At 36.1% G+C, this 26,973-nt stretch overlaps 2 protein-coding genes across 3 annotated transcripts in view; one reads left to right on the top strand and one right to left on the bottom strand.

Moving 5' to 3' along the window:
* Window positions 1–12,799, top strand: part of LOC120413324 (vesicle-associated membrane protein/synaptobrevin-binding protein) — a 44,073-nt gene extending 31,274 nt beyond the window's left edge. The window contains exons 4-5 of the mRNA XM_039574097.2: window positions 11,247–11,458; window positions 11,515–12,799. Of these exons, the coding sequence (XP_039430031.1) occupies window positions 11,247–11,458; window positions 11,515–11,736 (434 nt within the window). The 3' untranslated portion in view covers window positions 11,737–12,799. The remainder of the gene's footprint in view (window positions 1–11,246; window positions 11,459–11,514) is intronic.
* A 5,190-nt stretch (window positions 12,800–17,989) lies between these two features.
* LOC120413337 (vacuolar protein sorting-associated protein 4) lies at window positions 17,990–26,695 on the bottom strand. Of its 2 annotated transcripts, XM_039574113.2 has the most exons (5): window positions 26,536–26,695; window positions 26,019–26,180; window positions 25,538–25,932; window positions 18,687–19,397; window positions 17,990–18,624 (listed from the first exon to the last, which is right to left on the bottom strand). In XM_039574113.2, the coding sequence occupies exons 2-5, from the start codon at window positions 26,152–26,154 to the stop codon at window positions 18,523–18,525; spliced, it is 1,344 nt and encodes a 447-aa protein (XP_039430047.1). In that variant the 5' UTR covers window positions 26,155–26,180; window positions 26,536–26,695; the 3' UTR covers window positions 17,990–18,522. The 2 variants fall into 2 exon arrangements, with proteins under 2 accessions (XP_039430047.1, XP_039430048.1); XM_039574114.2 differs by lacking the exon at window positions 26,536–26,695 and having other exon boundaries at window positions 26,019–26,327.
* Between the last annotated feature and the right edge of the window lie 278 nt (window positions 26,696–26,973).

The following is a 26,973-nucleotide window of genomic DNA, read 5'->3' as shown; positions in this document are numbered from 1 at the left end:
AGAGAGTCAGCGAACCTGAAGGTAGATGGAGTTGGTGTTCGCTGGAGAATTTGCGGTCAGAATTTTCTCAAAAATATGTATGGGGTGGCACGTCAGTTCGTCAGTGGTCAACCGTTGGGCCCGACGGTGCTGTTTCCAGTACCAGGTTTTGTCATCTTCGACGTTTGAAGTTCTGCAGATCGCAAGTAAATGAAGCTCAAAAACTAGACTCGACGATATCAACAATTGGTGAGCCCGTTCTTGTTATAAAAACAAATATTCTAACACTTATTCTAACATTCACTCATATCATTCAAGACAACCACGCCCAATTATTACTATATACGTGGTAGGGTGTTCCCTTAGTCGTTCGCTGTGAGTTGTGGATTGCCTGCTTCTCTAATGAAGGTTCGACTGGGGGGGCATGCTTATTAATTTCTCGTCGCTCCATACCCTCAGTGACGTGATGGGAGCAAGGGCGTCTATGCAAAGTGTCCCTACACCCGCTACAAATTTCTGGCGCTTGGGGAGGGAAGAGGGAAATCATTTTGTTCTATGCGCCGGTATTTGTAGCACAAAAATTCGTGCAAAAAAACTTATGCACGTGGGTGTACAGATTACGGAGTAAAAGATGATCGAATTGTTCACCTAGCGCTCACATGTGTTCCAGGACCAAGTTGCCTGCGGGTATGGGGATCATACATACATACATACAAGAAACGTCGAAAAAATGAAGATGAAGATTATGAAGAGATATTTTTTTAAATGTGTTGTTGAGGATTTCCTTAATAAATGTATTACTACACTCAACTCATTTTTAAACATACTGACTCTGAATATTTAATTGCTTTTAAGTTTTGCGTAATGTTTTTATCATTATTTTGTTTTCTTTTATACTGGATAGATTCAATTTTAATCTTGTATATATTATCATATTATAAGATACAAACATAAGGATGTAACAAAAATTATTATTGGGGCATGTTCCAGTGGGTGTACTGTGCTTAAATCCCAAAAATGAGCTTGATTGGACGTAACAGAAGCTGGCCTCCGCTTTTCAATTTTAGATGGGATTCAAACAGTAGTATATATATTTTTTTAATTTGAACATACATTACAGCTCTAACATTCAAAATTGAATTATTCAGAAACTAGAAAATAAAATTAGGAAAAAAAGTATTAAACAACCAAAAAAAAAATCATAATAAAAAAAATTCTGAAATTTTTAAAAACATCAAAATTCAAAAATATTTTGTTTTAACAATCAAGAGAACAATTTTTTTTTCTTGAATTCTTAAATTCTTAAATTCTTAAATTCTTAAATTCCTAAATTCTTAAATTCTTAAATTCTTAAATTCTTAAATTCTTAAATTCTTAAATTCTTAAATTCTTAAATTCTTAAATTCTTAAATTCTTAAATTCTTAAATTCTTAAATTCTTAAATTCTTAAATTCTTAAATTCTTAAATTCTTAAATTCTTAAATTCTTAAATTCTTAAATTCTTAAATTCTTAAATTCTTAAATTCTTAAATTCTTAAATTCTTAAATTCTTAAATTCTTAAAGTCTTAAATTCTTAAATTCTTAAATTCTTAAATTCTTAAATTCTTAAATTCTTAAATTCTTAAATTCTTAAATTCTTAAATTCTTAAATTCTTAAATTCTTAAATTCCTAAATTCTTAAATTCTTAAATTCTTAAATTCTTAAATTCTTAAATTCTTAAATTCTTAAATTCTTAAATTCTTAAATTCTTAAATTCTTATATTTCTAAATTCCTAGGTTCTTGAATGTACCATTTTTGTTACCATCTAGATTACAGAAAACCTGATACAATTCGAAATATTTTTGGAGTTATTTTTTTCGGTTAGAGAAATTTTGAGAAGAATATGTAGGAAAATTTGCTTCGATTTTTCAAAGTGACGCTTTGGTAAGATCATCGAGTATGAACTGTATCTTTAGTTTAAAATCTCAAGATTGAGGATTTATTACAATTTTAAAATTTTATTATTTTTCTTTACTAAGATTTGATTCAGTTTGTACATCTTAATTTCTAAATGTTGAAATTTTTTATTTTTTATGCCAAAATGTTTGTTTTGGCTTTTCCCTCTAGTTTACCTAAGCCTAGCAAAAATACATTTTCAGCGTTTAAAGATTCTGCGTTCTGAGATTACAAAATTGAATTTATTATGAAACTCTTTTATATGTTTGTCGCAAAATTATTTTTCCTAAAAATGACGTGGATTTTGCGCGGATTGGGTTTTGGGATGGCGCATATTTTTTTTCTCTATTTCTCCGTAACAACCCTGAATAATGGAATTTGAGAGTTCAAGAATTTATCAAATATGGTCTCTTCGGAAAAGTTGTTTCAACTTTAATTAAGATCCAGCACATTCAAGGGCTTACAAGGAGGAGTTCCCGTGGTCAGATTGAGCTTTAATTTGGAATCTATTCCAAAACACCCAAATATCTAAGTTTGATAAATAATGACTTTTTGAAAAGCTCGAGCAGGTTGTATTTTGTTTTTATTTTTATAAAATGTATTTATCGTGTGATTGATCGTTTGTTTTTGAATTTTATAGCAAAAATATTTTTATGTAAACTTAATAAAGTAGTGTTTTCTTCAAATATCCAGAAACCCGTTTACTTTAAATACAAACATTGTTGAAAAAGACTTAGATCTTTTTTTAAACCGTAAACATGTACTTGAAAAATTCACATTTAATTGTATATTTTTTTTAGTTTTTCAGTTTTTTTAATCTTTCTTAAGGTTTTGCAAAATTACATGTTTTTTCAAGTTTTTGTCTCCAAAACATTTAGTTTTTTTTTAATAAAAACACAATCAAAAATGGCATCGGCCTAATTCGTTTGAAAATTCGGCAATAGGCAGCAATTTTAAAACTAAACATGACTTCTTACTTTAATTCAAATTACCAATTGATTTTTTTGGAAAACTTTTAACTTTAAATTTTCTTTACGAAATGAAGGGAAATTGACTAATCACAATTGCAAATTAGCAACAATCTTATTATGAATTATTTCTAGAGTTTTTTGGTAAAGGGCAACATTTAAAATGACATCACCAGATAAAAAAAACAAAGGACATTTTTATGATTGCTCATTTTGGATGTTCGATAAGAAAAAAATGATTGACACAATATAAAAAAAGTTTTTTTTTTTTTGACACAATATAAAAAAAAAAATTGGTGGTCTGGAGAGGTCAGGGAAAAGTCAGGGAATTTTATTTTGGGATTTGGATCGACACCATGTGAACCTTGAAGAAGGAAGAGCTGTTCTATCAGTTTTCGTGGATCTGAAGCGGGCCTTCGAAACCATTGACCGGACCAAACTAATAGGTGTCATCAGAAACAGCATTCAAGCTCGGAGTACCGCCAGGAACCGTGCTAGGCCCACTGCTGTTCATACTGTACATAAACGACATAAAACAGGCACTGAGGAGTGTACAGGTGACAGAGTGACAGCTTCGATGCGTGCTTTGACAACATGAACGAAGAGCTAATAGCATTCACAGACTGGTTGAAATGGAAGAAGCTGCAGCTGAACATTGAGAAGACGGAGACGGAGGAGTCATGTTGGACGAAAAATTGAACTTCAACTAAAATATTGACTATACCATTCGGAAGGCAGCACGGAAGTTTGGTATTCTGTGTAGGATCAATCGCTACTTGACGGCAGAGACGAAAGTTCAGGTGTACAATTCGCTCATCGCTCCTCACTGCGACCATTGTTCATAGATCTTGTTCTTGGGAATAAAACGACAACTTAAAAGGATGCAGGTGCTACAAAGTAAAATAATGCGGCTGATACTAAAGTGTAATCGACAGTGGATATCGGTGAAGCAATGAGTCGAGTACAACACTCTTGTATTTGTTTATCGTATGAAAAAAGGATAGCGCCACAATAATTGACGGAAGCCATGGTATGCGAAAGGGATATCCATAAGCATGACACTAGAGGAGCTGACGATATCAGAAAGCAGAACTGGAAAAAGGCATGTACGCAGAAATCGCTGTTATTACAAAAGATTTAAACTTTACAACCAGCTTCCAGAGAATGCAAAGACGACAAGCAACATAAGCTAATTTAAATGGAGCTGCAAGGAGTTTGTACGGCAACGGCATGGGATCACGCGGAATGGGCATTCGCGGAAGTGGAGTAAGATTACAGGACACTCTCTAAACACGAACGAAGAACTATCGAAAGATATCTGCTCGGGTCGGTCAACGACGGATCAGATGTTCACTCTGCGACAAATCCTCGACAAGTTCCGGGAGTACAACCTGCAAACACACCATTTGTTCATCGACTTCAAGGCGGCGTACGATTCAGTCAAAAGATACGAACTTTGGAATATTATGCTAGAACACGGCTTTCCGGTGAAGCTAATAAGACTGATTCGTGCAACGCTCGATTGAGCAAAATCAAGCGAGACATCTGAAGCTTTCGTTACGTTGGATGGATTGAAGCAGGGCGATACTCTCTCGAACTTACTGTTCATCATAGCGTTGGAGGGTGCTGCTCGAAGGGCAGGCGTGCAAAGAAACGGAACACTCATCACTAAATCGCACATGCTGTTTGGATACGCTGACGACATCGACATCATTGGTATCGACCGTCGTTCAGTGGAGGAGGCGTTCGTCCCTTTCAAGCGGGAAGCTGCGAAGATCGGACTGACCATCAATACTGCCAAGACCAAGTATCTGGTTGCTGACAGAGCGCGTGGCAGTGCAGGTGAAGGTGTTTCGGAGGTGGAAATAGATGGGGAAGATATGAGGTGGTGGATGACTTTATATATCTTGGTACACTCGTGACATGCGACAACGATGTGAGCTGCGAAGTGAAACGGCGGATTAGTGCTGCAAACAGGGCCTTCTACGGTCTTCGTAGCCAGCTAAGGTCCCGCAGCCTAAGGACGCCTACGAAAACCACGCTGTACAGGACCTTGATACTCCCTGTAGCTCGTTACGGTCACGAGTCGTGGACGCTAAAGGAGGCTGACCAGAGAGCACTTGGGGTCTTCGAGCGGAGGAGGCTAGTAGGAGGTACTGAGTCCCTTAGGGCTCGCATAGAACCGAGCGTGACGGTCGACGGGGACGAGTTCGAGGACGTGGAGGGGTTTGTGTTCCTCGGATCGTTGGTGACGTCGGATAACAACTGTAGTAGGTAAAATTGCTAGAGAGCGTGAGTGAATTCTTCAGTATTGTCGCCAGAGAAATCAAGATCGGACCAGTCAAGCGATTCTGATGCTGTTGCTAGATCTGACGGTTGGAGAGGAACCAAAGTGGCGGAACAGTTAGTCCGAAGTCTTCGAGAAGAAATATGGCTTGGATCGTAGGACGCTGTAAATTGGACTGGCCCAGTTTAGCTGCGTTGTCGCGCATACCACCGCCGCGAAGTTGGGAATTCCAAACATACTTGTTGTAAAATTCTTTTCAAGAGTTAATTTTGTCATATTCTGTACGATTTTCACATTAAATTTACTCAATTTTTCTTCAGTAACTTACTCAAAGTTTAAGGTTCCTTTCACAATTTCAAACTATTTCAGCATGAATAGGCCATTAGACATTGAAAATCCTGATAAATATTGAATGCATTTATCACAGATTTTCATAATAATTTTTTTATGAATCAACAGATTTTTACCAATTTTTGTTTATCAAACAAAATCTATTTATTAAAAAAACAAATTCAACTAAAAACAACAACAAAGTTAATAAAAAAAACTAATAGAAAAATAGAACCTAATTTTAGCGATTGTGACCAGCGGAAAGTTATAATTCTGTTTAAATCAGGGCTGTGGAGTCGGAGTCGGAGTCGGAGCCGGAGTCGGTGGAGTCGGGTCTTTTTGGGGAGCTGGAGTCGGAGTCGGAGTCGGAGTCGTCAAAAATCGATCAGCTGGAGTCGGAGCCGGAGTCGGAGTCGGCTAAATTTTATAAGCTGGAGTCGGAGTCGGAGTCGGAGCCGAAAATTTGTGATAACCCGGAGTCGGAGTCGGAGTCGGAGTTATCTAAACGTCAACAAAAATTATGTTTTTTTTATTGTTTGGTATTTGTTATAATGTAGGTTAATTCACAAAACTTCTTATTTTTTCATTGTTTTTTTTAAGACGCATGCATTGCGTTGCCATTTTTTCATTTTTTTAAATAGATTTATCAGATTTCTCTACGAAATTGGCCGATTTCAACCTATTTTTTCTGTTTTTTTTGCTATTTGACTCAAACTTTATGGGGGCCTTCCCAGAAGAAGCCATCTTGTGTCATTAATTCACTTCAAGTAATCTCCATACAATTTTGACAGAAGTTCATATAAATATGGTACGTAAATATTCGAAGATCTGTAACTTTTCAAGGAATTTTTTGATTGATTTAGTGTCTTCGACAAAGTTGTAGGTATTGATGAGAACTATTAAAAAACAGGTTCACGGCCAAAAAAATTGGTGATTTTCTAATTACCTTTTATTTACAAAATTTTAATTTCCCAAAATCGGTATTTTAATTTTTTTAGTTTTTTGTATATTTGAGGGGACATCCCACATCTTTTAAGCCATTCTGAAGTATGGACCAAAATTTTGTCGAAGAGTTATGATTTTTTTAATAGTGATTTATGTTCAAATGGAAATCTTGTACTTAACATTTTCTGAACTAATTTTTTATGTAAAATCGAATTTGCCATCGAAAAGTAAATCACACATTTTTTTATTAAGTACATCGTTTTACAAATATATTCATTTAAAGTTAAATTTTGCCGAAAAAATCCGCTTTTGCTTTTTCAAAATCAAATCAAATTATTCGCTCTACAGCATTGCCATTGCCAATTGCAAACCTCTTTTTACACCTTAGCTTCCATCCACCCCGGGATTCGAACTGACGACCTTTGGATTGTTAGTCCAACTGCCTATCAGCGACTCCACCGAGGCAGGACCCAGGGAGACGACTCCTACACCTGGACTGAGCTAACGACCTAACCTTTATTTTTAGGTTAGTCCGGGGCCAACATTTACTTCCCTTCCGACGGAAGGCGTGATCAGACAAATCTCGTCTCGAAAAATGCCACCGGGACCGTCTGGGATCGAACCCAGACCGACTGGGTGAGAGGCAATCACGCTTACCCCTACACCACGGTCCCGGCTTTTTAAAATGTCCATTTCTAAAAATAATGAATGTTTGGCCCTTTTGAAATGTTAGTATTTAGAAAATTTCACGAATGTTTCATTTTTCTATATTGAAAATCAGACCATTAATTGCTGATATATAGACATTAGAAAATGGAGGGTTGTTTGGGTTAGACTTATAAAATCAATTTTCCTGTTTCTTTAATCCGCTATATCTAAGCAACCAGTGGTCCAATCCTCTTCGACAAAAAAGTAGGAAATTTTCTGAACTTTTCGAAAAAAATATTTTCAGGAATGGACAATCATGGACACTATATAAAAAATAAAATAAAAACGGAATTTTTCGGACAAAATTTAACTTTGAAGGCTATATTTTTAAAACGGTGCACGTAATAAAAAAATGTGTATAGTACTTTTCGATTGCAAATTCGATTTTACATAAAAATGAGATCAAAAAATTTTAAGTACGTGATTTATTTTTTTTACAAAATTCACTTTTTAAAAAAATCATATATCGTCGGCAAAATTTTGGTCCATACTTCTGAATTGTTCTTGTGAAAATGATTTCAAAACTGGAGATATTTTTTGATTTCTGTTTCAATTACGTTTAAAACTTTTCACCTGGAATTTTTTTTCAGTTTTGTGATTTGAACTTATTTTCCTTGAGAAATACATTACAATTAGAGAGTATTTAAATAATCCTATTTATCAATGTTTTCAAAATAATAGTCAAGTAACTTTAGAAACATTTAAAAATATGTGGAGCCGGAGTCGGAGTCGGAGCTAACCATTTGTTGAAAGCTGGAGTCGGAGTCGGAGTTGGAGTCGGCTAGAGTTTGTAGGCCGGAGTTGGAGTCGGAGTCGGAGTCGGTTCGAGCTGAAAGCCGGAGCCGGAGTCGGAGTCGGAGTCGGCTAATCTCAGAAAGCCGGAGTCGGAGTCGGAGTCGGAGTCGTCTAAAACATGACCCGACTCCGCAGCCCTGGCTTTAAATATTGATTGAATAATTGAAAAAAGATTCCAACTAAAGTTTGGCAATGGTTTTTTTTTTGTGGAAAATATTCAATAAGTCATTTCAAATATTTTATCCAAATGTTTATCTTGAACTTTTTTTGTGAGTATGGGTAAATTACTATAGATTAAGCTAGATTTTCAGTTTTCGGTAAACTTAAATATCGTAAAAAATCCAATCGTTGTTCGTTCTGAATGAAAAAAATAAAAAAACTTTTCTACGTTTTGTAAACATGATCTTTTTTTTTTTTGAAAAATCAATAAAGTATAAATAAATAAAAGAAATTTTGATTTAAGTTATTTCAAATATGTTTAAAGAAATTGTCCCTTCGAACATTTCGCGTAAAGTAAGTTTTAAAACATAGAATCTTATCAATCTGAATTTTTCATTGAAAAAATTAAAACATTTAAATGCTGACAACTGGATACATCAGCATTGATTAAAAAACCAATATCAAAATTTAGTAGGGATCTTATTTTTTTTTCAATCGATTTCCTAAATATTTTTCTAAATATTCGTGCAAAAAAAATCTATGCAGAGCCACCTTGACCTCCGACACTAATTTTCGTTTTTCTCCAAATTGCAACAAAATTTCATTTATTTTTAGTTTCGGGCACTTGAAGGACGTGTAGATGAACAACCTCAAGCATTTTTGAAATTTGGTTTTCGTAAGTAGGTCGAATACCGATGCAAAAAGGACTTTATTTAACAAAGGCTCTTACGTCCTTTCGAAAACTAATCCGAGATACAAACATACATATTTCCTAGATTTTCTTTAAATTCTTTGAAATCATGTTTTAAGCACTCTTTGATTTCAAATAAAATAAAAATTAGAATAAAATGTTAAATTCAGTTATCTTCAACTTTTTTCCATTTTCAGTTGATATGAAGTATCAAAAACTATACGTTTGCCAGTTTTAAAAATTAACATTGAAATTATAAGTATTTTTAAGTTTTCGGTTGTTTTTCAATGACTATTATTTGTTTATGTTTCTACGTTGAATAAAAAAATGAGTGCTACCATTTTTAAAGTATTTTTTAGGAGTTTGTTGTTGAGTTTTTTATTTGTTTCCATTTTTTTCGATGGCATTTTTTATGAAGAATTTTTTGTTTAAAATCATTATTTAGATAAGAAATGCCTATTTTTTTAAGTTTGTGGAAAAGTCGGGAAAAAGTCTGGAATTTGAAAATGGGATTTGAGTGGTCACCCTGTGGCAAATGGGCAGTATTCATGATTGCTGAGAGTCGCAGGACTCTCGCCCTTTGCTATTAGTAAGTATCCAGCAAAGCAAAGGGTATAGCATGCATTTGATACTGTCAACTCCCATTCGGCTGTGTTCTCGTCGCTGTCATGTTGTAAACTGGAGCCGAGGGAGGTCCTGTTGTGAATTCTAGTTGGAGGTGGTCCGAAGATCATTGAAGAAGGTAGAATTCGCCATCACCCAAGACACGAAGGCACGAAGGATAGACCATGTCTTGGGGGGTGAAAGGATGATAGGATTTAGTGATAATACCACAATTTAATATTTGTCTTTCTCTCTTATTTCAGACAAAATGTCTGGTCCGAATCCAAGGTGTTGCAGAAATCTTCCACTATACAGAATGGGGTCTTCCTTCTATCATTTCCTGTATTTTGAAAAAGGTGATGCGCCGAATGTGGACATATAGTTTATCACACTTACTCCATACGGTGTGAACGTGAAATGCTGTATGTTTGCAATTGGTGCATTGGCTATTTTAAAAACAAGCTAGATTTTTCCTATTATTTTAAGATAAAATTTAGTAAAATCTATCTATCTATTTTTTTGCTATTGCTCTAACTTGTCCCTTACTTCACAAACTTTAAGTACTCTATTCTTCAATCTTGGAATCGCAATACATTATTGTAGAAATGTAACTGCTGAAAAAAATTGGTAAGAAATTTGGGCATAACTGTTATTAATATGATTAAAGGTACGTTCCATCTGTTTTATTATATATATTAACTATTCTAGTTTGCTTGTCCTGTCCCATATTTCACAACTTCAGTTGTGTTCTTGTAAACTTCTCGTTACAAGTTGGTAGTTCTGACTAGTTGCAAAATAAGGTTTCTTTATTCTTTCTTTCTGTGTTAGTCTGTTATTCAATGTTCGATTTTATTTTGCATTGTACTTATCCCATTTTTTTCTCTTTTTCTCTTTCATGTACCTTGCGAGCATACGATGACCGAAAAAGTCATTGTTTAAGCCAACACACGTGTATTTTTTACAAAGCCGCGAAACAGAACAAGTATTTTTATAAGTGCGTGAATAACAATCGGTCGTTGAAGCTCAAAAAAATGTGAGAGCAATATCGCGCCGTGGTTCAGTGATAATAAGGCGAAGAAAGTAGACGACGATTCCGCATGAAGGATATAGTGGAAATTCTGCGTTAATTGCACAATGGATGAAGGTTTGAGGGTGACACTATCAAAAGGGAATGGTAAGATGCAATAGTAATATTGCTAGGTTTGATAGTGTCAAAAGGTAAGATCAAGGAATAAGGATTATATGAAACTATATTGTCATAATTATTGTATTCACTGAAATATCTATCCGCTTTCTACCCCCAATGTGTCCTGCACTGGGGGTGCCTGGGGTAACTTCGAGTTGACCTGGGCCGCCCGAGGAATTATGTCGTAGGTGGCTCGTGTACAGGTTCACTCACCTCTCCTCGCGGCAAGGTTTTCCGTAGGTCTACACTCGAACATGCAACATGGGACAGCATGAATCTTCAGCTGAAGCCGGACGAATGTATTCCGAAATTACAGAATTACAGAATTACAGATTTGAGTGGTCACCCTGTTTACGTCATAGGCTCGACCGGCCTACTAGGATGTAACAGAGGAGAAGGATAAACCACGAGCTGGCACAACACTAGGGCAAGCCAAACAATCGGAGGGTCGCAACATTTGAAAACGCCTAATTTGGTCCTCACCTTCAAGGCATGTAACAAAATCAATCAATCGTTAAACTCGCCGACGTGCCTTACGAGCTACGATTCTATGGAGATGGGCCTTTAAAAGACCCAGCGACTTGAAAGTTTTACTTGTTGCCAGAAGCTTTTCAAATTTCTACTAACACCATCCCTCTTTTGTTTCCCCTTTTCCAGACCCAGCCGTCCCCGACGACACACCAAAGAAAAACGTCTCCGGCGGCGGCGGTTCCAACACATCCGACCAGTTGCTGCTGCAGTCTAGCGGGGAAAAGGACAAATCATCCGGAGGAGGCGGCGCCGGCGTCACCGTGGAAGGCCAGTCGGAGGCGCGGAAGATGCTCGAGGAGGCCGCCACCAACCTGCGCCACGAGAATCTGATCTTGAAGGTGGGTGGTTACTCGATCGATCGATTGTTGAGTTTAATTTTGTTTTCGCCACACAGGAATCGCTTCTCCGCTTGCAGCTGGAAAAGGAAAACATCCGGAAGGAGTTTGCGGCGGAGTCCAAGTCGGCGTCGTCGCCCGGCGGAGCGGCGTCCGGCGAGTACGCGAACGTGTACAGACCGCCGGCGCTCGCCCAGCAGCAGCAGATCCCGATCATGTACGTCGCGGCGGCGATCGCGCTCGCCATCTTTGGCTTCATCCTGGGCAAGTTTGTGCTCTGAACGCTCGACAATGGTGGCGGCAGCAACAATAGCAGCGGCGGCAATGATAATAAGCTCTAAACACACACACACACACGGACACACTTTAGACCGACCGACGAACAGCAGAAGCTGCTTTACGTGACGTACTGTTTCAATCTGCATGGAGAAAGATAAACAAAAAAAACGAGGTTAAATTTTACAAACTAAGACGTGGTGGGGTGCGCGGTGGGGAGAAAACAAGAGACAAAAACACACACACACATTTTACTAATTAAACAAAAAAAGAACATGTTAAAACTGAAGAATACCAATAAATAAGCTCTGTATGGTTCATAAACAAAAGAAGCAAACACAAAATATATACAAAAAACAATTGAGAATCAGTGTCACTCTCGGTGAAGAAACTCACAAACTCACTTTCATGGAAGAAATAAACAAAACAAAAAAAAATCGTTGAAAAATAAACCTAACATTCAAACTATTGGACAAAAGGGTCTGCTCTGGCAGCAGATTCCAACGAAGCGAAGCCCACAAACAACATCTACAACAGTTGCTGCTAAAAGAAAAAAACAAGAAGAAAGCAAAATCGTATTTATCCTAAGAACAACAAACAACCTAGAATTATGTTCGCTAGCGAGAGAGAGAGTGGAAGGGCATGTTACAGGAAATGAACAATTATTAGTTATCAATCTTCTTCTTGTTGCTGGTTCTAGTGAAAAAAAAAACTGAAAGAGAGAGAAAAAAGTAAAAATAATACGCGAGACAGAGAGCAATCTTTCTTTACCATTAAATTCATTTTTAAATGCCTAGCAAAAAGAGTAAAAAACACTAATTCAAACACACGCAGTACGAAAATAAAAAAGAAAAACAAGTAAACTGTCGCTCGTAGAGGAATAGATTATTATTATTAACAAAAAATATATATATATAATTCAACAAACACACACACACACTCTCGTAAGAATTCAATAACAGAAAAAAATTGAGGCCCTCTCGAAACCAGGACGCGAAGAGTGGCGGTCGCGGCAGCGACCAGCAAAAATCAACCACAGATTATTGAGAAAACAAAAAAAAAAATCAAGATTCATGTTCGATTGTGTCCCGTAGCAAGACAGGAGGAGAAAGAGGAAAATTGAAAAGAAAGAGGGAGGGAGAGCAAATCCTAGCGAATAAGCATTAAACAGTAGAACAATGAATAAAGCAAACAAAACAAAAAAAAACTACCCGTATTTGTTATGTTTATAGTTTTGACTAAAAAAAGGTAAAAAGAACGCAAAATAGAGAGGCGAGAGAGAAAGAAGTTCCCCCTCCGGAATGTTCCTTCCAGTTCGGTTCCGGAACGAAAGCATCATTACCACACGCGCTAACTGCAAACAATAACTATTGCTAACACATTCTTTAATTTTTGTTCTTAGTGTTGTCCTAATCAAATTGCGATTTTTAGTTGAAAAAAAATGACACGAAACCATGTTTGAAAAAAATAGAGCAAAATTTAAACATTTACTTCGAATTTTAAACAGAAAATCATTAATTAGAGAGGAAGTTAAACGAAAAAAAAAACCGCTTTGCGCTACTAGACAAAAAAGGATTCAATCACACACAATTAAATCAACAACGTTCCCTCCTACCACCCGCAACTTATTTTCTTTCCCCCTCTTAGAAGATGTGTTACAAACAACAAACTAAAATACCAGCGAAAACATATGGTGTAGGTGTGCTGCTTAACGAAAAAAGAAAATAATGAATGCAAACGAAGATTTTTCTTTCTGTTCTTCTTGGTTTTGGTTGTTGGAGCTTTCTCTTGTAGACTTGTAATATCGTATCGTGCATTGCAAACCTAACCCTACACTAACAGAAAAAAAATCAAACAAACAAAACATGCTGACACACACACACATGCGTACATAGGACACAACCAGTGGTTATTTTGTTTTCTTTTTATCTCGTAAATAAATTATTATTTCCAACTCATACGGAAAAACGTGTTTTATTTGAAGTGTCGTTGATTTATCACGTGGTTCAAAGTGTTCTCCCTATAGCATTACTGCTCGGAAGGTACGTCGTCTGTGTTTGTTCATTTACCGTTTTTTTTTATTCTCAAGCAACTCACGAAGCAGTTTTCCCATCCCTCTTCGATTTGCGATAAACTCCAACTCCGAGGTCCATTTTTGCCTTCCTCACCTTACTGAGGAAAGGCTATAAAATCACTCGAAAAATGAAATTCTTAATTTGACCTCCTAGACCTACCTTCATGTATACCTATCGACTCAGAATCAAATTCTTAGCAAATGTGTGGTGGGATGTTGATCAAAAAAATTTGCACTGGGTTATCTCGGCACTGGGTGATCCGATTTGGACCGTTTTGATCTCATTCGATCCGTCTTGGGGTCCCATAAGTCGCTATTGAAAATTATGAAGTTTAGTTTAATACTTTAAAAGTTTTGCTAAAAAAACGATTTAAACAAAAGTACGGAAGATTGTAAAAAGGGTGGTTTTTGTAAGAAACCCCGTCATGTTATACATTTTTAGAAAGGTATTCAAAAGACCTTTTCAACGAGTTCAAAAAAATGAAGATCTGACGACCCTATCAAAAGTTATAAGCACTTAAGTGTTATTTATGAACTTTTTAGAGGCCGGATCTCATATATTTCGATGAAAACGTTGTCCGGATCTATCATGCGACTTGTCGTTGGATAGGTAATCAAAAGACCTTTCCAACGAGCTCAAGAGATTGCAGATCTGACAACCCTATCGAAAGTTATAAACACTTAAGTGTTATTTATGCACTTTTTGGAGGCCGGATCTCAAATATTTTGATGAGAACGTTGTCCGGATCTATCATGCGACCTATCTTTGGATAGGTAATCAAAAGACCTTTACAACGAGTTCAAAAGATTGAAGATCTGACAATCCTATCAAAAGTTATAAGCACGTAAGTGCCCTGAATTATGAAGATCTGACTACCCAATCTGATGGTATGAATAATGAATCAAGTTGATAGAACACTGAAAGGTCCGCCTTTTTGTATCTATTATATGAGGAAGGCACCAACCACCTAAGGGTGGATTAAGTAACGTTTTTTAATAGGTATCTTGTGACGGAGGCGCGGTACGACCCTCTTCATTTTTTGAGCATTCGAAAAAGTCGTGTTTATAAATTATTTGCACAAAAAAAATTGATGACTTGGAAATTTGGTGTCAATCGTACGTCCGATTTAATGGCGTACTCAAAATTCCGAAAAAAAATACGTTTTTTTTTGCATTGAAACAAGTTTATGCAACAAGGCAGAGCGAAGATAAATACGACGAGTTGAAAGGGTTTTTACAAAGAGTTTTTGGCGTCCAAGAGTATGGGCCATCTTTAGCCTGTTAATTCTGAAATAGTTTGTTCTGTCAAATTTTTTTCAAAACGCCGTCAAGTCAAGTTGATTTTTTCCAAGATCTAAAAAAGGATGAGTGAGTCCGAAACAGATTCTGACTGTCCCATGGTCATTCTGGAAAAATCGAATGCGCTGTATGAACTGCCTGAAAGAAGTTTCAAGATTGGCAAGCCAAGAATCGGGTTCAAGCCACGGACGAAAGAAAGTGTCCACGTGGTTTATGGATGGTCCCAATAGAGTTATCTAAGCCCAAGGTATGTAGCTTAGATAAAACAAGGCGGGATTTCCCAGCTGTCAAAATAGTTAGCGCGAAACCCGGATTTTATGCAGATTTTCAGAAAAGTGAAAATTTGACCATTTTCACCGGATTTTGTCTGTCAGCGGCAGCGAAAGCAAGCCAACGAGGGTGAAGAAAAGGCCCAAGAAATCGTTCCCTCTCCTTTGTTCTACTGTTCATAAAGCAATTTCTTGACCCCTTTTCTTGGGAGTTGCGTATTGGCCTGTAGGGTTGTTAAGCATGCCAACCGTGCCAACCTGAACCGAAAAACGTGTTTAATAGATTTTTTTTCTAATATTTTTGTTTTAAAACTGTATTTCGGTTCAGTTTGGTATGCCTAACAACCCAACGGAAAAAATCCGATAAAATTTGCCCTAAAAATGGTAAAATTTTCACCTTTCTGGCGGCCATGTTTGTTTTAGAAAAACATTCAAATCTTGGTTCAGAATACAGTCCAGACTCGATTATCCGAAAGATTGTATGGGAATAACGGATAATCGAATCACAAACAAAAAATAATCGTATTTTTTATTTTCTTTCTTGAAACATTAAATTCTCGGATGAGTTTTCAAAAAGCTGTAAGAGCCACCGTGACCTCCGACACTAATTTTAGTTTTTCTTCAAATTGAAGCAAGTATGAATCATTTTAGAGTAGTTTTACTGCCGTTCTACGCATAATTGTCCCATGTTCAAAAAAGTGCAACTGAGAAAAACGCGATTGAAATTTTTCGACCGATTTCTGTGTTTCTACGCATAATTGTCCCGTGGGTTCCTTTTCGCCCTATGTGTCTCTAATCGTGTAAGAAAATACTTCGTGGGACAATTATGCGTAGAAGTTCAACGATGGGACAAACAGACTCGGTGTTGTTTTTGATTAGTTTCCGAACAAAGTACCAGATGTTATGTGTTTTTCTTAAAGTACACATCAGACTGAACTTAAAAATGGCATAATGTCAAAATACTAAAGCTCAACAATTAAAAATAAGACAACGAAACAATTTTTTTTCGTGATTCGATTATCCGAAGTGAAAATTTGCCAAGGCCTTCGGATAATCGAGTCTGGACTGTATTTCAACCAAAAAAACGGTTTTCTTTGCGTTGTTTATAGAAGCATTTTACATATAGTGATTATTGTTTCATTTTAATATCATTCACGATATTAGATTAAAAAAATGAATAAATGAATGATACAATTAAAATATTTAAAAACTCCAATTCTTGAATTCAAAACTTAAAAATTCATTTTTTAAAATTTCCGATTTTAATAATTTCTGAATTGTTAAGTTATAATTTTAAGGTTTTTAAAACTTGAATTTTAGTTTTTTTTAATTTTGAATCTTGAAAAAAATATGTATTAATTAATATTTTTTTTTTACTTTTTGAGTGTTTTAGCATTCTGACTGAACGCGGTCGGTGGTGTAGGGGTAAACGTGGTTGCCTCTCACTCCATTTGGACTGGGTTCGATCCCAGACGGTCCCGGTCAAGCCTACCCTCATTGAGGAAGGCAAAAATGTAAAAACTAAAAATTTGATATTTAATTTTTTTTTATATGCAAATTCTTGAATTATTATAATCACAATACTTAAATTCCTTAATTATTGAATTCTTAAATTCTTAAAAAAAGATTTTGTGTGATATTTTGGCGAGGAATTTAGATAGTTCGAGTACGACCTATAATTTAATTTTAAACCCAGTTTTTAGAATTTTAAACATTTCTAAATATTCTATTTATTTCAATTTTTTTTCTATTTCAGAATTTTGTATTTTTTTTTAAATTTCTTCGTTTCTGGTTTAAAATTATTATTTTTTTAATTATTGATTATCTTTATTTTAGATTTTTTAGTTTTCAAACTTTATGTTTGGTTTCTCAATATTGTGTTTTTCAGAACTTTAGATTTTTGAATATTTCCGGAGTGTTTTTTTTTAATGTTCAATGGACTTTTTTTTTCAAAAACACAAAAAAAAATGAAAAAATAAAAACAACTCCAGATTTGTATTTTGGAACTTCTAAATATCTGCCACAAAATTAAATGATTGTTATTATGGCCATTCGTAAAATCCGTCCTTTTAATTTCCAATATTTCAAGCTTCTGCGTTTTGAGATTCGGCCTTATGAGGTAATTTTAGATTTCTTGAGTTTTTTTTAATAGGTCCTATAAACATATAGAAGACAATAGTTTATAGGTCCTTTTAAAAAAAAACTCTAGATTTTCAATTTTATAATATGAAATACCGTAAACTGGGGTCAATCGGGACACATGGGGCGAATTGGGACAGCAATTTTAATAATGTTGGAGCACAATATTTTGATTTTTCTGGTTGGTTTCGGCTAGAACAGACTCAGGCTAACAAAATGTGTTCATCCATTTCCAAATTTTAAAGCTTCAAGCGCTCTAAAAACTGCTGTCCCTTTTCAGACTGTAGTCCCGATCCACCCCAGATTACGGTACAAAATTATTTAATCGTTTGTAATTTTCTGTCAATTTCAAACAAGCAAATCTAAATTATTGAATGTTTTCGTACCGCGAAAGATGAACCTTGACCGTTTCTCGATTCGGAATTATCCGGACATGATTTCTTGATTGTTCCACTGTAAATAAATTAAACACCACAATTTCACTAATAACAGTTTATTCACTTTAAATCATTAATCCAATGCCGGTTGCTGTTGACAGATCGTCGCGTTCTGTGATTTTTTTTTGTTTCAATTTCATTCCATCAACAGCGCACACACATAGATACATATATAGAGAATATATCAGAAATACTTAACAATTTATTGGATGGGTTGACCAAATAGACACTGCACGTTTCTTCTCGTTTGTTTTTAGTTACGCTCGTATATATATTAAGAATCATGTTCAAGGTTTTTTTTTTTTTGCGGGGATTTAAAGATTGAGAAAGAAAAAATATTTTAAAAATACATACACATTTGATAAGGCTCGGCGTAAATTAAAGAACGAAGAAAATATCTTTTAAGTGGTTGTCAGTTTCGGCCGTACATTTACAAAACGCATTCAATGTGCTTGTTTTAGTAATCACTGAAGAAAGCAGCACAACTTGGTGACAAACAGTTTGTTTTGTTGTTGTTTTATTGTTAAAGGAAAAGCCATGCAAGCACGTGTGTGGTGCCATTTCGATTAGCGATTAACCTTCCTGACCAAAGTCTTCCGTGAATTTGTCCAACTTTTTCATGTCCTCCTCGTTGACGGTCGGTTTGGTGCTGGTCAGCGACTTCAGGATGTCACTCTGGAAATTAGAAGGGCGATTTGTAAGAAGATGGGCTTGCCGGGAAATCTCACTAAACTCACCATCGTAACCGGCGGCACGCTCAGCTTATCTCCGGGCACCTCCATCCAGGTCATTTCGATGGCACCCGCTTCGCCCGGACTGCACGGCACCAGCAGATCGTCCACGGTCTGCTCCTTGTCCGCCGGAGAGGGGCCACTGATTCGCTTAAAGTGCGTCGCCGACTGGACCTTGCGCACCGGCTGCATCAGCGCGTCCCGAACCACGATCGAAATATCCGCCCCGGAGTACCCGTCCGTCTTGCCCGCCAACGTGCGGATGTTGTCCTCCGTCAGGCAGTGCGCCGTGTTGCCCAGGTGAATCTTAAACATGACCAACCGGGCGTGCTCGTCCGGCAGTGGGATGTAGATTCGCTTCTCGAAACGTCGCCGAATGGCCGAGTCCAAGATCCACGGCGTATTCGTCGCCCCCAGCACCAGGATGCCCTCGGTGTCCGTGCCGACGCCCTGCATCTGCACCAGAAATTCCGTCTTGATACGGCGCGCACTTTCGCTCTCGTTGTCCGACCGGGACGAGCACAGGGAGTCGACCTCGTCGATGAAGATGATGCTCGGTTTGTGGGCCCGGGCCAGCTCGAACAGATTTTTGACCAACTTTTCCGACTCACCGAGCCACTTGGACACCAGATCCGAGCTGGACACGGAGAAGAAGGTCGAGTTGTTCGCTTCGGTGGCGACGGCCTTCGCCAGGTAGGATTTGCCCGTGCCGGGAGGCTGGAAGGAGGGAAGATGGGGGTTGGGTGATGAGTCTAGACGGAACCATTGCCAATCTGAAGATCTACGGGAACTATTGACTCAAAATGTTGGGCTATATAGTATTTAGATACTACGAAACAGCCGCCAAAATGACGTAAACTCCGCGAGACGCTGGATTGAGCACACCATAGATAGCTCTATTTTTATGTCAACCAATTTTGATTACAATAGGTAGATATGTCAAATGACTGAGTGCCTCAGAATTTTCGATAGTTCTTGCTAATTAGTTACATTTTTCGGAGCTAAAACATGTCCAGAAGACTTGCCAAAAGGTGATATTGCTAGAAGTTGGGACCAGTTTTTTTTTCATTTGCTGCGAAAACAGAAAATAATGAATGGGTGTTTAAGAAAATCACTTAGGGGCAGGGGGACAGAATGGGCCACCCTTAGTTTTGAGCTTTAGAATGGATTTAGCCCAACTGTAAGACAAGGGTTTATAAAGGACGTCAAATAACATAACCACACCGAAAACGACGTTTGAATTCATTGTATTTTTCGAATTATGAGCAAAAATGTAAATTTATTGACAAAACCACGCAAATGTTGTTTATTTCGAGGTTTTTAAATAAGCTTTCAGAAAAGTTGGATTGTTTAAAAAAGTTTGGTGGTGGAAGTGTTAAATTAAAATCCACTTGGGGGCATAAATCTATTACACTCAATTCATAAAAATGTATGTTTTTGTAAGGGTTTTGGCGCATTTTACTTAGGCCATTCTGACCCAAATATTCGCAATTCGCAATTTTCAGTGTAAGAACGGGCCTTGACCGATCTTATGCACCAGGTTCCCGACGAACACGCACTGCCCTTACACCTACATCTCACCCTTGCTCTGAGTCAGTACGAGCAGCACGCTAGAACACACTTTGAGTGTTCGTGCCAGGCATGCACACCTTCTTTTCCGGTTACGCATTTTAACTCGGCCGGGGGTGGTACATTACGTAGGGTTTGATGTAAGTATAAGCGCCTAACCATTTATAGTGTGCTTATCAATTTTCAGTAAAGCAAAAAACTGTTTAATTTTTAGTTTGAATTCAAAAACTAATTGTTATTTACAGTGTATTGTTTTCTCCTGAAATCTTGCCTAATGTTGAGTCGTGTTAATCTGTTGCTATTTCTTTTGTCGCGGTGTTTTGTTATAATATTTTGGTCCTAAGCATTTTAGAAAAGTTTTTCAAAAGTACAATAGTAATATTTGTGTTAATCCTTTAAACATTCCATAAATTGAGTAAGGGCTCGAACCTCACTTGCTTAAGAAAAAGGTGAAGTTTCAAAACAATGGACAGTGAAGGAAATATACTATGTAAAGAATCAATAGTAAAAGAAAGATAGTAATTTATGAAGTAGATAAAGAAATTAACAAACAAGCTTAGATTGTATTGAGGGCAATTTACAGGGAAGATTAGAAATTATTCAAATAGATTAATAAGGAAAAGGCACATGATAAACCAAATTGACATCGCTGCCAAATTAAGGGAAAGCAGACAGTTTGTTACAGCAGCATCAATTGGTAAAATAGAGTGGAAAAGCGTTGAGAAATAAGAGAATGAAATAAGTAAAATCGAAATCAAATGGAGGATAGTAAACAGAAACCGTTTTAGAAAATCAGTGAAACATAATAAACAGAAGATAGCTGTTAGCTGAAATGGAAAGAAGAGAAACCCCGTTCTGCGACGTTTCAGGTACATCCACAGCAGTTGACTCAACATACTGCGAATCAAAACAATACCGTCTACAATCACAAATTACTTCCCTTTCCCACATTGACGCGCCCCTTTCTTCTAGCCGTCTCGACTCTGACCCTCGCTGGTCAAAAGTTTACGATCCGTTTCCACAGGCCACCAGCTAGGTCATCATGAAAACCAAGCCAACGTGGAGGTAAGAAAATAGGACACTTGCAAGGAACCAGAGCTATACTGTCCTGATCAAGAATGATCTAACAGGACTACGGGCGTAGTCAGTGACGCTCCTTCCAGGATGTTCCTCGCCTGAGCGTCAACTGAAGAGGCATCATATCAGTATCATTCACTCTTGGCCTGCATTCTGACCCAAATATTAAAAACAATATTTTAAAACATAACAAACTGAATGCTTCAAAATTCAAACAATTCAAAATTAGAAAAATTTGAAAAATATAATTTTATAATTTGAATATTCAATAATTTTTAATTGTCCAAAAATTTTAATTCTCAAATTTTAAAATTCGAAAATCGAAAAAAACAAAAATTTTAAGGTTCAAAAATTTAAAAACGTTACGCTAAAATAATATATTAAAATAAAGCACAACAACTTTAAATAAAAGCATCAAAAAATTAAGAATTTGAGAATTTAAGAATTTAAGAATTTAAGAATTTAAGAATTTAAGAATTTAAGAATTTAAGAATTTAAGAATTTAAGAATTTAAGAATTTAAGAATTTAAGAATTTAAGAATTCACGAATTTAAGAATTTAAGAATTTAAGAATTTAAGAATTTACGAATTTAAGAATTAAAGAATTAAAGAATTAAAGAATTAAAGAATTAAAGAATTAAAGAATTAAAGAATTTACGAATTTAAGAATTAAAGAATTAAAGAATTAAAGAATTAAAGAATTTTTTTAGTAAGTTTTTTTCTCTTATCTTTTTCTTACTTTCGGTAACCCCTTAACTACAAGCAACAATTGTTCCAAAATGGATTATGATGTAACACACAGCTGAAAGGAACTCCAAAACTCTGTTATGTATTTCAAAAGAACTTATTGTATATTGATAATTCACCAATAAAACCGAATAATAATTAAATTAAAGAATTAAAGAATTAAAGAATTAAAGAATTAAAGAATTAAAGAATTAAAGAATTAAAGAATTAAAGAATTAAAGAATTAAAGAATTTAAGAATTTAAGCATTTAAGAATTTAAGAATTTAAGAATTTAAGAATTTAAGAATTTAAGAATTTAAGAATTTAAGAATTTAAGAATTTAAGAATTTAAGAATTTAAGAATTTAAGAATTTAAGAATTTAAGAATTTAAGAATTTAAGAATTTAAGAATTTAAGAATTTAAGAATTTAAGAATTTAAGAATTTAAGAATTTAAGAATTTAAGAATTTAAGAATTTAAGAATTTAAGAATTTAAGAATTTAAGAATTTAAGAATTTAAGAATTTAAGAATTTAAGAATTTAAGAATTTAAGAATTTAAGAATTTAAGAATTTAAGAATTTAAGAATTTAAGAATTTAAGAATTTAAGAATTTAAGAATTTAAGAATTTAAGAATTTAAGAATAAGCTCTTTAATTTTTGAATTTTTCAAGTCAAGAATTTAAGAATTTCAGGAAATTCAGGAATTTATGAATTTTAGGATTTAAGGAATTTAGGCATACAGGAATTATGTAATTCAGGATTTTTGGATTTTAGGAATTTAAGAATTTAAGGAATTGTTAAATCTAAATTGCAAGTTTTCGATTTGTTTTATTTATCAGAATTCAGTTTCTTATTTTTTTTTGTAGTTTTTCATTTTTTAAATTTTTGGGCTCTGGGCTTTTTGAATTCTGAACCGGACTTGTTTAAGCCCTGATCCTCGAGGAAGGTTGAGCAAAAGTATGAGCGTTTTGAAAATTTCGTCGTTTATGGACACCCCCTGAAAATTTTAAAGCAAAAAATATCACAGCTGTGCTACTACCAAAAACATTGAAAATATCAAAGAATTTATAAAATTTATTTAGTTTTTTTTGTGGCTTTTCAGAAATATTCCTTATTTTCTTCAAAATGGTATTTTATAATTGCATAATTTGGATTGTTTTCTGAAAAAAAATAAACTCCAAAAAATCTTTTTTTTTCAAACTTCATATCTTCGGTACTAGAGGGTCTTTAGAGTGAGAAAGAGAATGAAGAAGTCATATTGACAACGCGTGCGTTTACTTATTACTTTATGAGTTGTATATATTTTTTTTCGACAGCAGCATCTGATAGTTTGCCTTGAGAAAAAAAAACTATAACCTTTAAGCAAACCAGCCATTGGTCGCAACACTTGCTTAGAGCGTATCCTGGACCTTAAACCTTCCCAAAACCGAGATTTTCCCTTATCCCCTTGAAAAAGTGGAGCATCAACACTTCCCGTTTTCTAAATTCTTTTTCCTTGTCCCAGGTGCGCGGTGAAGATGGGAACGGCCAGTTATTCAAGGCAGTCATGGTGGTGAGAATCTAGTTCTGGTGGAGTTGATTTTATTCCCAATTATCCAATAGGGTCCTTTGTACATTTTTATTTACAACGATAAACGACACAATTAAAAACCATCTATGATATATTTTTTTCATTTTAATGCAATAAAATAAATTGACAAGACAACATGTTTTCGATGGATCAACTATGGCCCCTTTGGAACGAGCTGTCAAGTAGAATATTATCTGTCAAGAAGGGCCGCCGATGTTATTTTTTCAAATTTGAATTGAAAATCCATTTTAAATCCTTTGCGGTCGTAAAAAGGGTCATTGAACTCAGAAAAAAAAGCTTTTTCGTTGTGAATTTGGGCTTAGATAATCATCACATCACATAGTGAAATCTAGACTGCAATACGCCAAAATCACCGTCTAGGTGTGGTGATGTTATATGACGTCTTTCATTAGACCTAGCTAGCCTTATAGTTGGTCTAAATCCATTCTGAAGTCCAAAACCAAGGGTAACCCATTCTGCCCCCTGGTCCTGGTGGCTTTTTGCAGCAACATAGGCTATTTCCACACAAATTTTGGACGGAAAAAAATCATGAGATCATCTTCAAATTTGACTTTAAAACATTTTAATCGCAGCATCTTATAGAAATAGCGTGAAATTTTATTACAGTGCAATATAGCCCGTCAAATTTTCTATAAGTTTGTCTTTGATCACTTTTTGTTACGAATCAACGGCATCGAGATACAGCAATATTTAAATATATTTAAATTACGGTCTACAAACATATTTAAACAATTTACAATCTGCTTAAATGTCATTTTCTAGAGTAACTAAAAAATGGCATATATTATCCTAGGTCCTAGGATAACATGTCTACAAAGTTTCATTGAAATCTGAGGGGGTCATGTAAAAAAGTACCTGATTTGGGTTGGAATTGCTGTTAAGCATCGTGTGAAACTCTGATTATTTATTATACATATAGCAATTCCGGAGAACCGGAGAATGACGAAATTGGCAAAAAATCAACTTTTTTCACTAAAACTGCGATAACTGAAAAATTCCAGCGATGACCTATACATGTCTGGGTACCAAAAGTTGCGTCTTTTAATTACGAAAATTTTGGTACCCAAACATGTATAGGTCATAGCTGAAATTTTAAAGTTATCGCAGTTTTAGTGGAAAAAATTGTTTTTTTGCTGATTTTGTCATTTTCCCGTTTATGCGCGAGGCGCGTCGAAAAGCACGAATTTTATTTTCAAAAAATCATATCTCGGAATCCTGTTAATGAACTCCTCCCATTTTTTAGTATGTTACGTAAAAATGACCGGGGAATCCGATAAAAATATTTCCAGACATAGGCTCTTTGGTCCAGACACCGTCAAAACGGCATTTTAAAGTTTCATTCGACCTTTTCATATGTTAGGCTAGATTTTTGACACTTATTACTATTTTTCTTTGAAAGGCCAACTTATCACCTTTCATTGCGTATAAGACAATTGAAATCGGTTAAAATGGCGAGGAGTTATGATTTTTCGAAAAAAGTGGTTTTTTGCGAAAATCGACGAAAATGGCCATTTTTCAGACCACCCTAACACGGCGTAGGTCACCCTAATGGCCAAACAAAAAAATACGGGTCTAATTATTTCGGCCAGGGAACCCCCAGAAAAATTTTGAGCCCGATCCGAGCACTTTTGTTTTTTTTCATGCTGTTTTCGTGGGGAATTGCTGTATATATTTTTTTTTTTGAAAAATAACGATTGAAATTTAGTTTTTTTGTTCGTGAAGCACTTTTGGTTGTTTCTGTTTAAATATTTTTTATAGAAACAAGCAAATTGAAAATAGGTTTGATTGAGTTTAGAATTGAATAAAAATATTTTTTGCTGAAATTTCTTCAGGTTCATATGAGTAAAAATACATCTGAAAAACACATTCCTTAAAATGTTTACCAAACTCACCCCAAACAGCAGGATCCCCTTCCACGGAATGCGCTTCCCGGTGAACAGATGTGGAAACTTGATCGGCAGGATGACCGCCTCCTTGAGCGCTTCCTTCGCGCCCTCCAGCCCCGCCACGTCGGACCACTTTACGTGCGGCTTCTCCACCACGATCGCGCCCTCCAGCTTCGACTGCAGCTTCTTCTTCTCCGGATCGTCCGAGTCCGACTCGGAGCTGCTGTCGCCGCCGTTGTTCTTTTTGCCCTTGTCGTCCTTGGAACTGCCGCCGCTGCCACCGTCCTTGACCGGCTTTTTCTTGCCCTTCTTGAGGTACGCCTTCAGCTTTTCCGCCCGGTCCAGATACTGGAGGCACTTTGCCCGGATCGAGTCCTTTGCTTTGTCACCCTGGGCTTCATCTGCGTAAACGAGAAAAGTGAAATCGAAAGGTCAAACGGTTCGCCGCCCCCACCACCCAAGGCCAACCCACACAACCGAGACTTACATTTGATGGCATGCAGAAAGTATTCCACTCCGTGCTCGTACAACCGTAGCGCTTCCTCGTAGTTCTTGTTGCGATCCTCCTCGGTGGCCTTCGTGACAATATCGATTGCCTTTTGCAGCGTCGATCCGGCGGCCATTTCGAGCGACGGGCCTAGAGGTGCGGCTGGAACGGAGAAAACACTTGCTTTTTGAGTGGCCAAAGATCCTGCTCCAGCGAAAAGAAAAAAAAAATCTCCAAATTCGACAATTGCTAGAAAAAGACGATGACTAATCCGCTGCGAAGCAAAATTTGATTACATTCTGCGCTTCGGCGGACTGCGGAGCAATAATTTATTGACGTTCCTCTTTGAAGGATGGATGGACGGAACGGAATGCGAAGAGGGAAATCCACAAAACGCAGAAACTTGTTCTACGCACAAAACACAACCGCGGAAAGTGTCGAAAAGTTGAGATTTTTCTACGCTGGATTTGTTAGCATATTAAGTTCAAATCCGCACAAATCTACCACAAATCCTTACCTTAAACAGCAACGATCAACCGGGAAAAGGCTAAAGCGGCTAACACAACTCGGAAATCGGATCTTTTTCGGCAATTTTCACAACAAATCCGCGGGCGAAGAAAAATAAAATTTCCTCCGACTGCGATTTTCGAATGATGACAAATGGCTGCTGATGGACGGCCGAGGCTTTGTGTTGCTGTCACTTGACGGATGCACTGAGAAAAAAATGGCACCGAAAATGGTGTTTAGGATTTTTACTTTTTTTTCTCAATATTTTTATTTTATTTTTAAAGCAAAAATGCCAACAAAAAAAAGTTTTTAAGTATCCAAATTCACATGGATTTTAATTTAATCCAACCAACATAATTTCTAGATTAATTTTTAAAACAACCAATGCGCTATGAGTTTCCTATATATCTGGAGTTTTTTTTTGAAAAGGTCCTGTAAACACAATTTT

The sequence above is a fragment of the Culex pipiens genome, chromosome 1 (assembly GCF_016801865.2).
Source record: "Culex pipiens pallens isolate TS chromosome 1, TS_CPP_V2, whole genome shotgun sequence".
In the NCBI taxonomy this organism is placed as follows: domain Eukaryota; kingdom Metazoa; phylum Arthropoda; class Insecta; order Diptera; family Culicidae; genus Culex; species Culex pipiens.
Note: the sequence above shows the minus strand (reverse complement) of the source record. Positions and strands in the feature narration are given on the sequence as shown.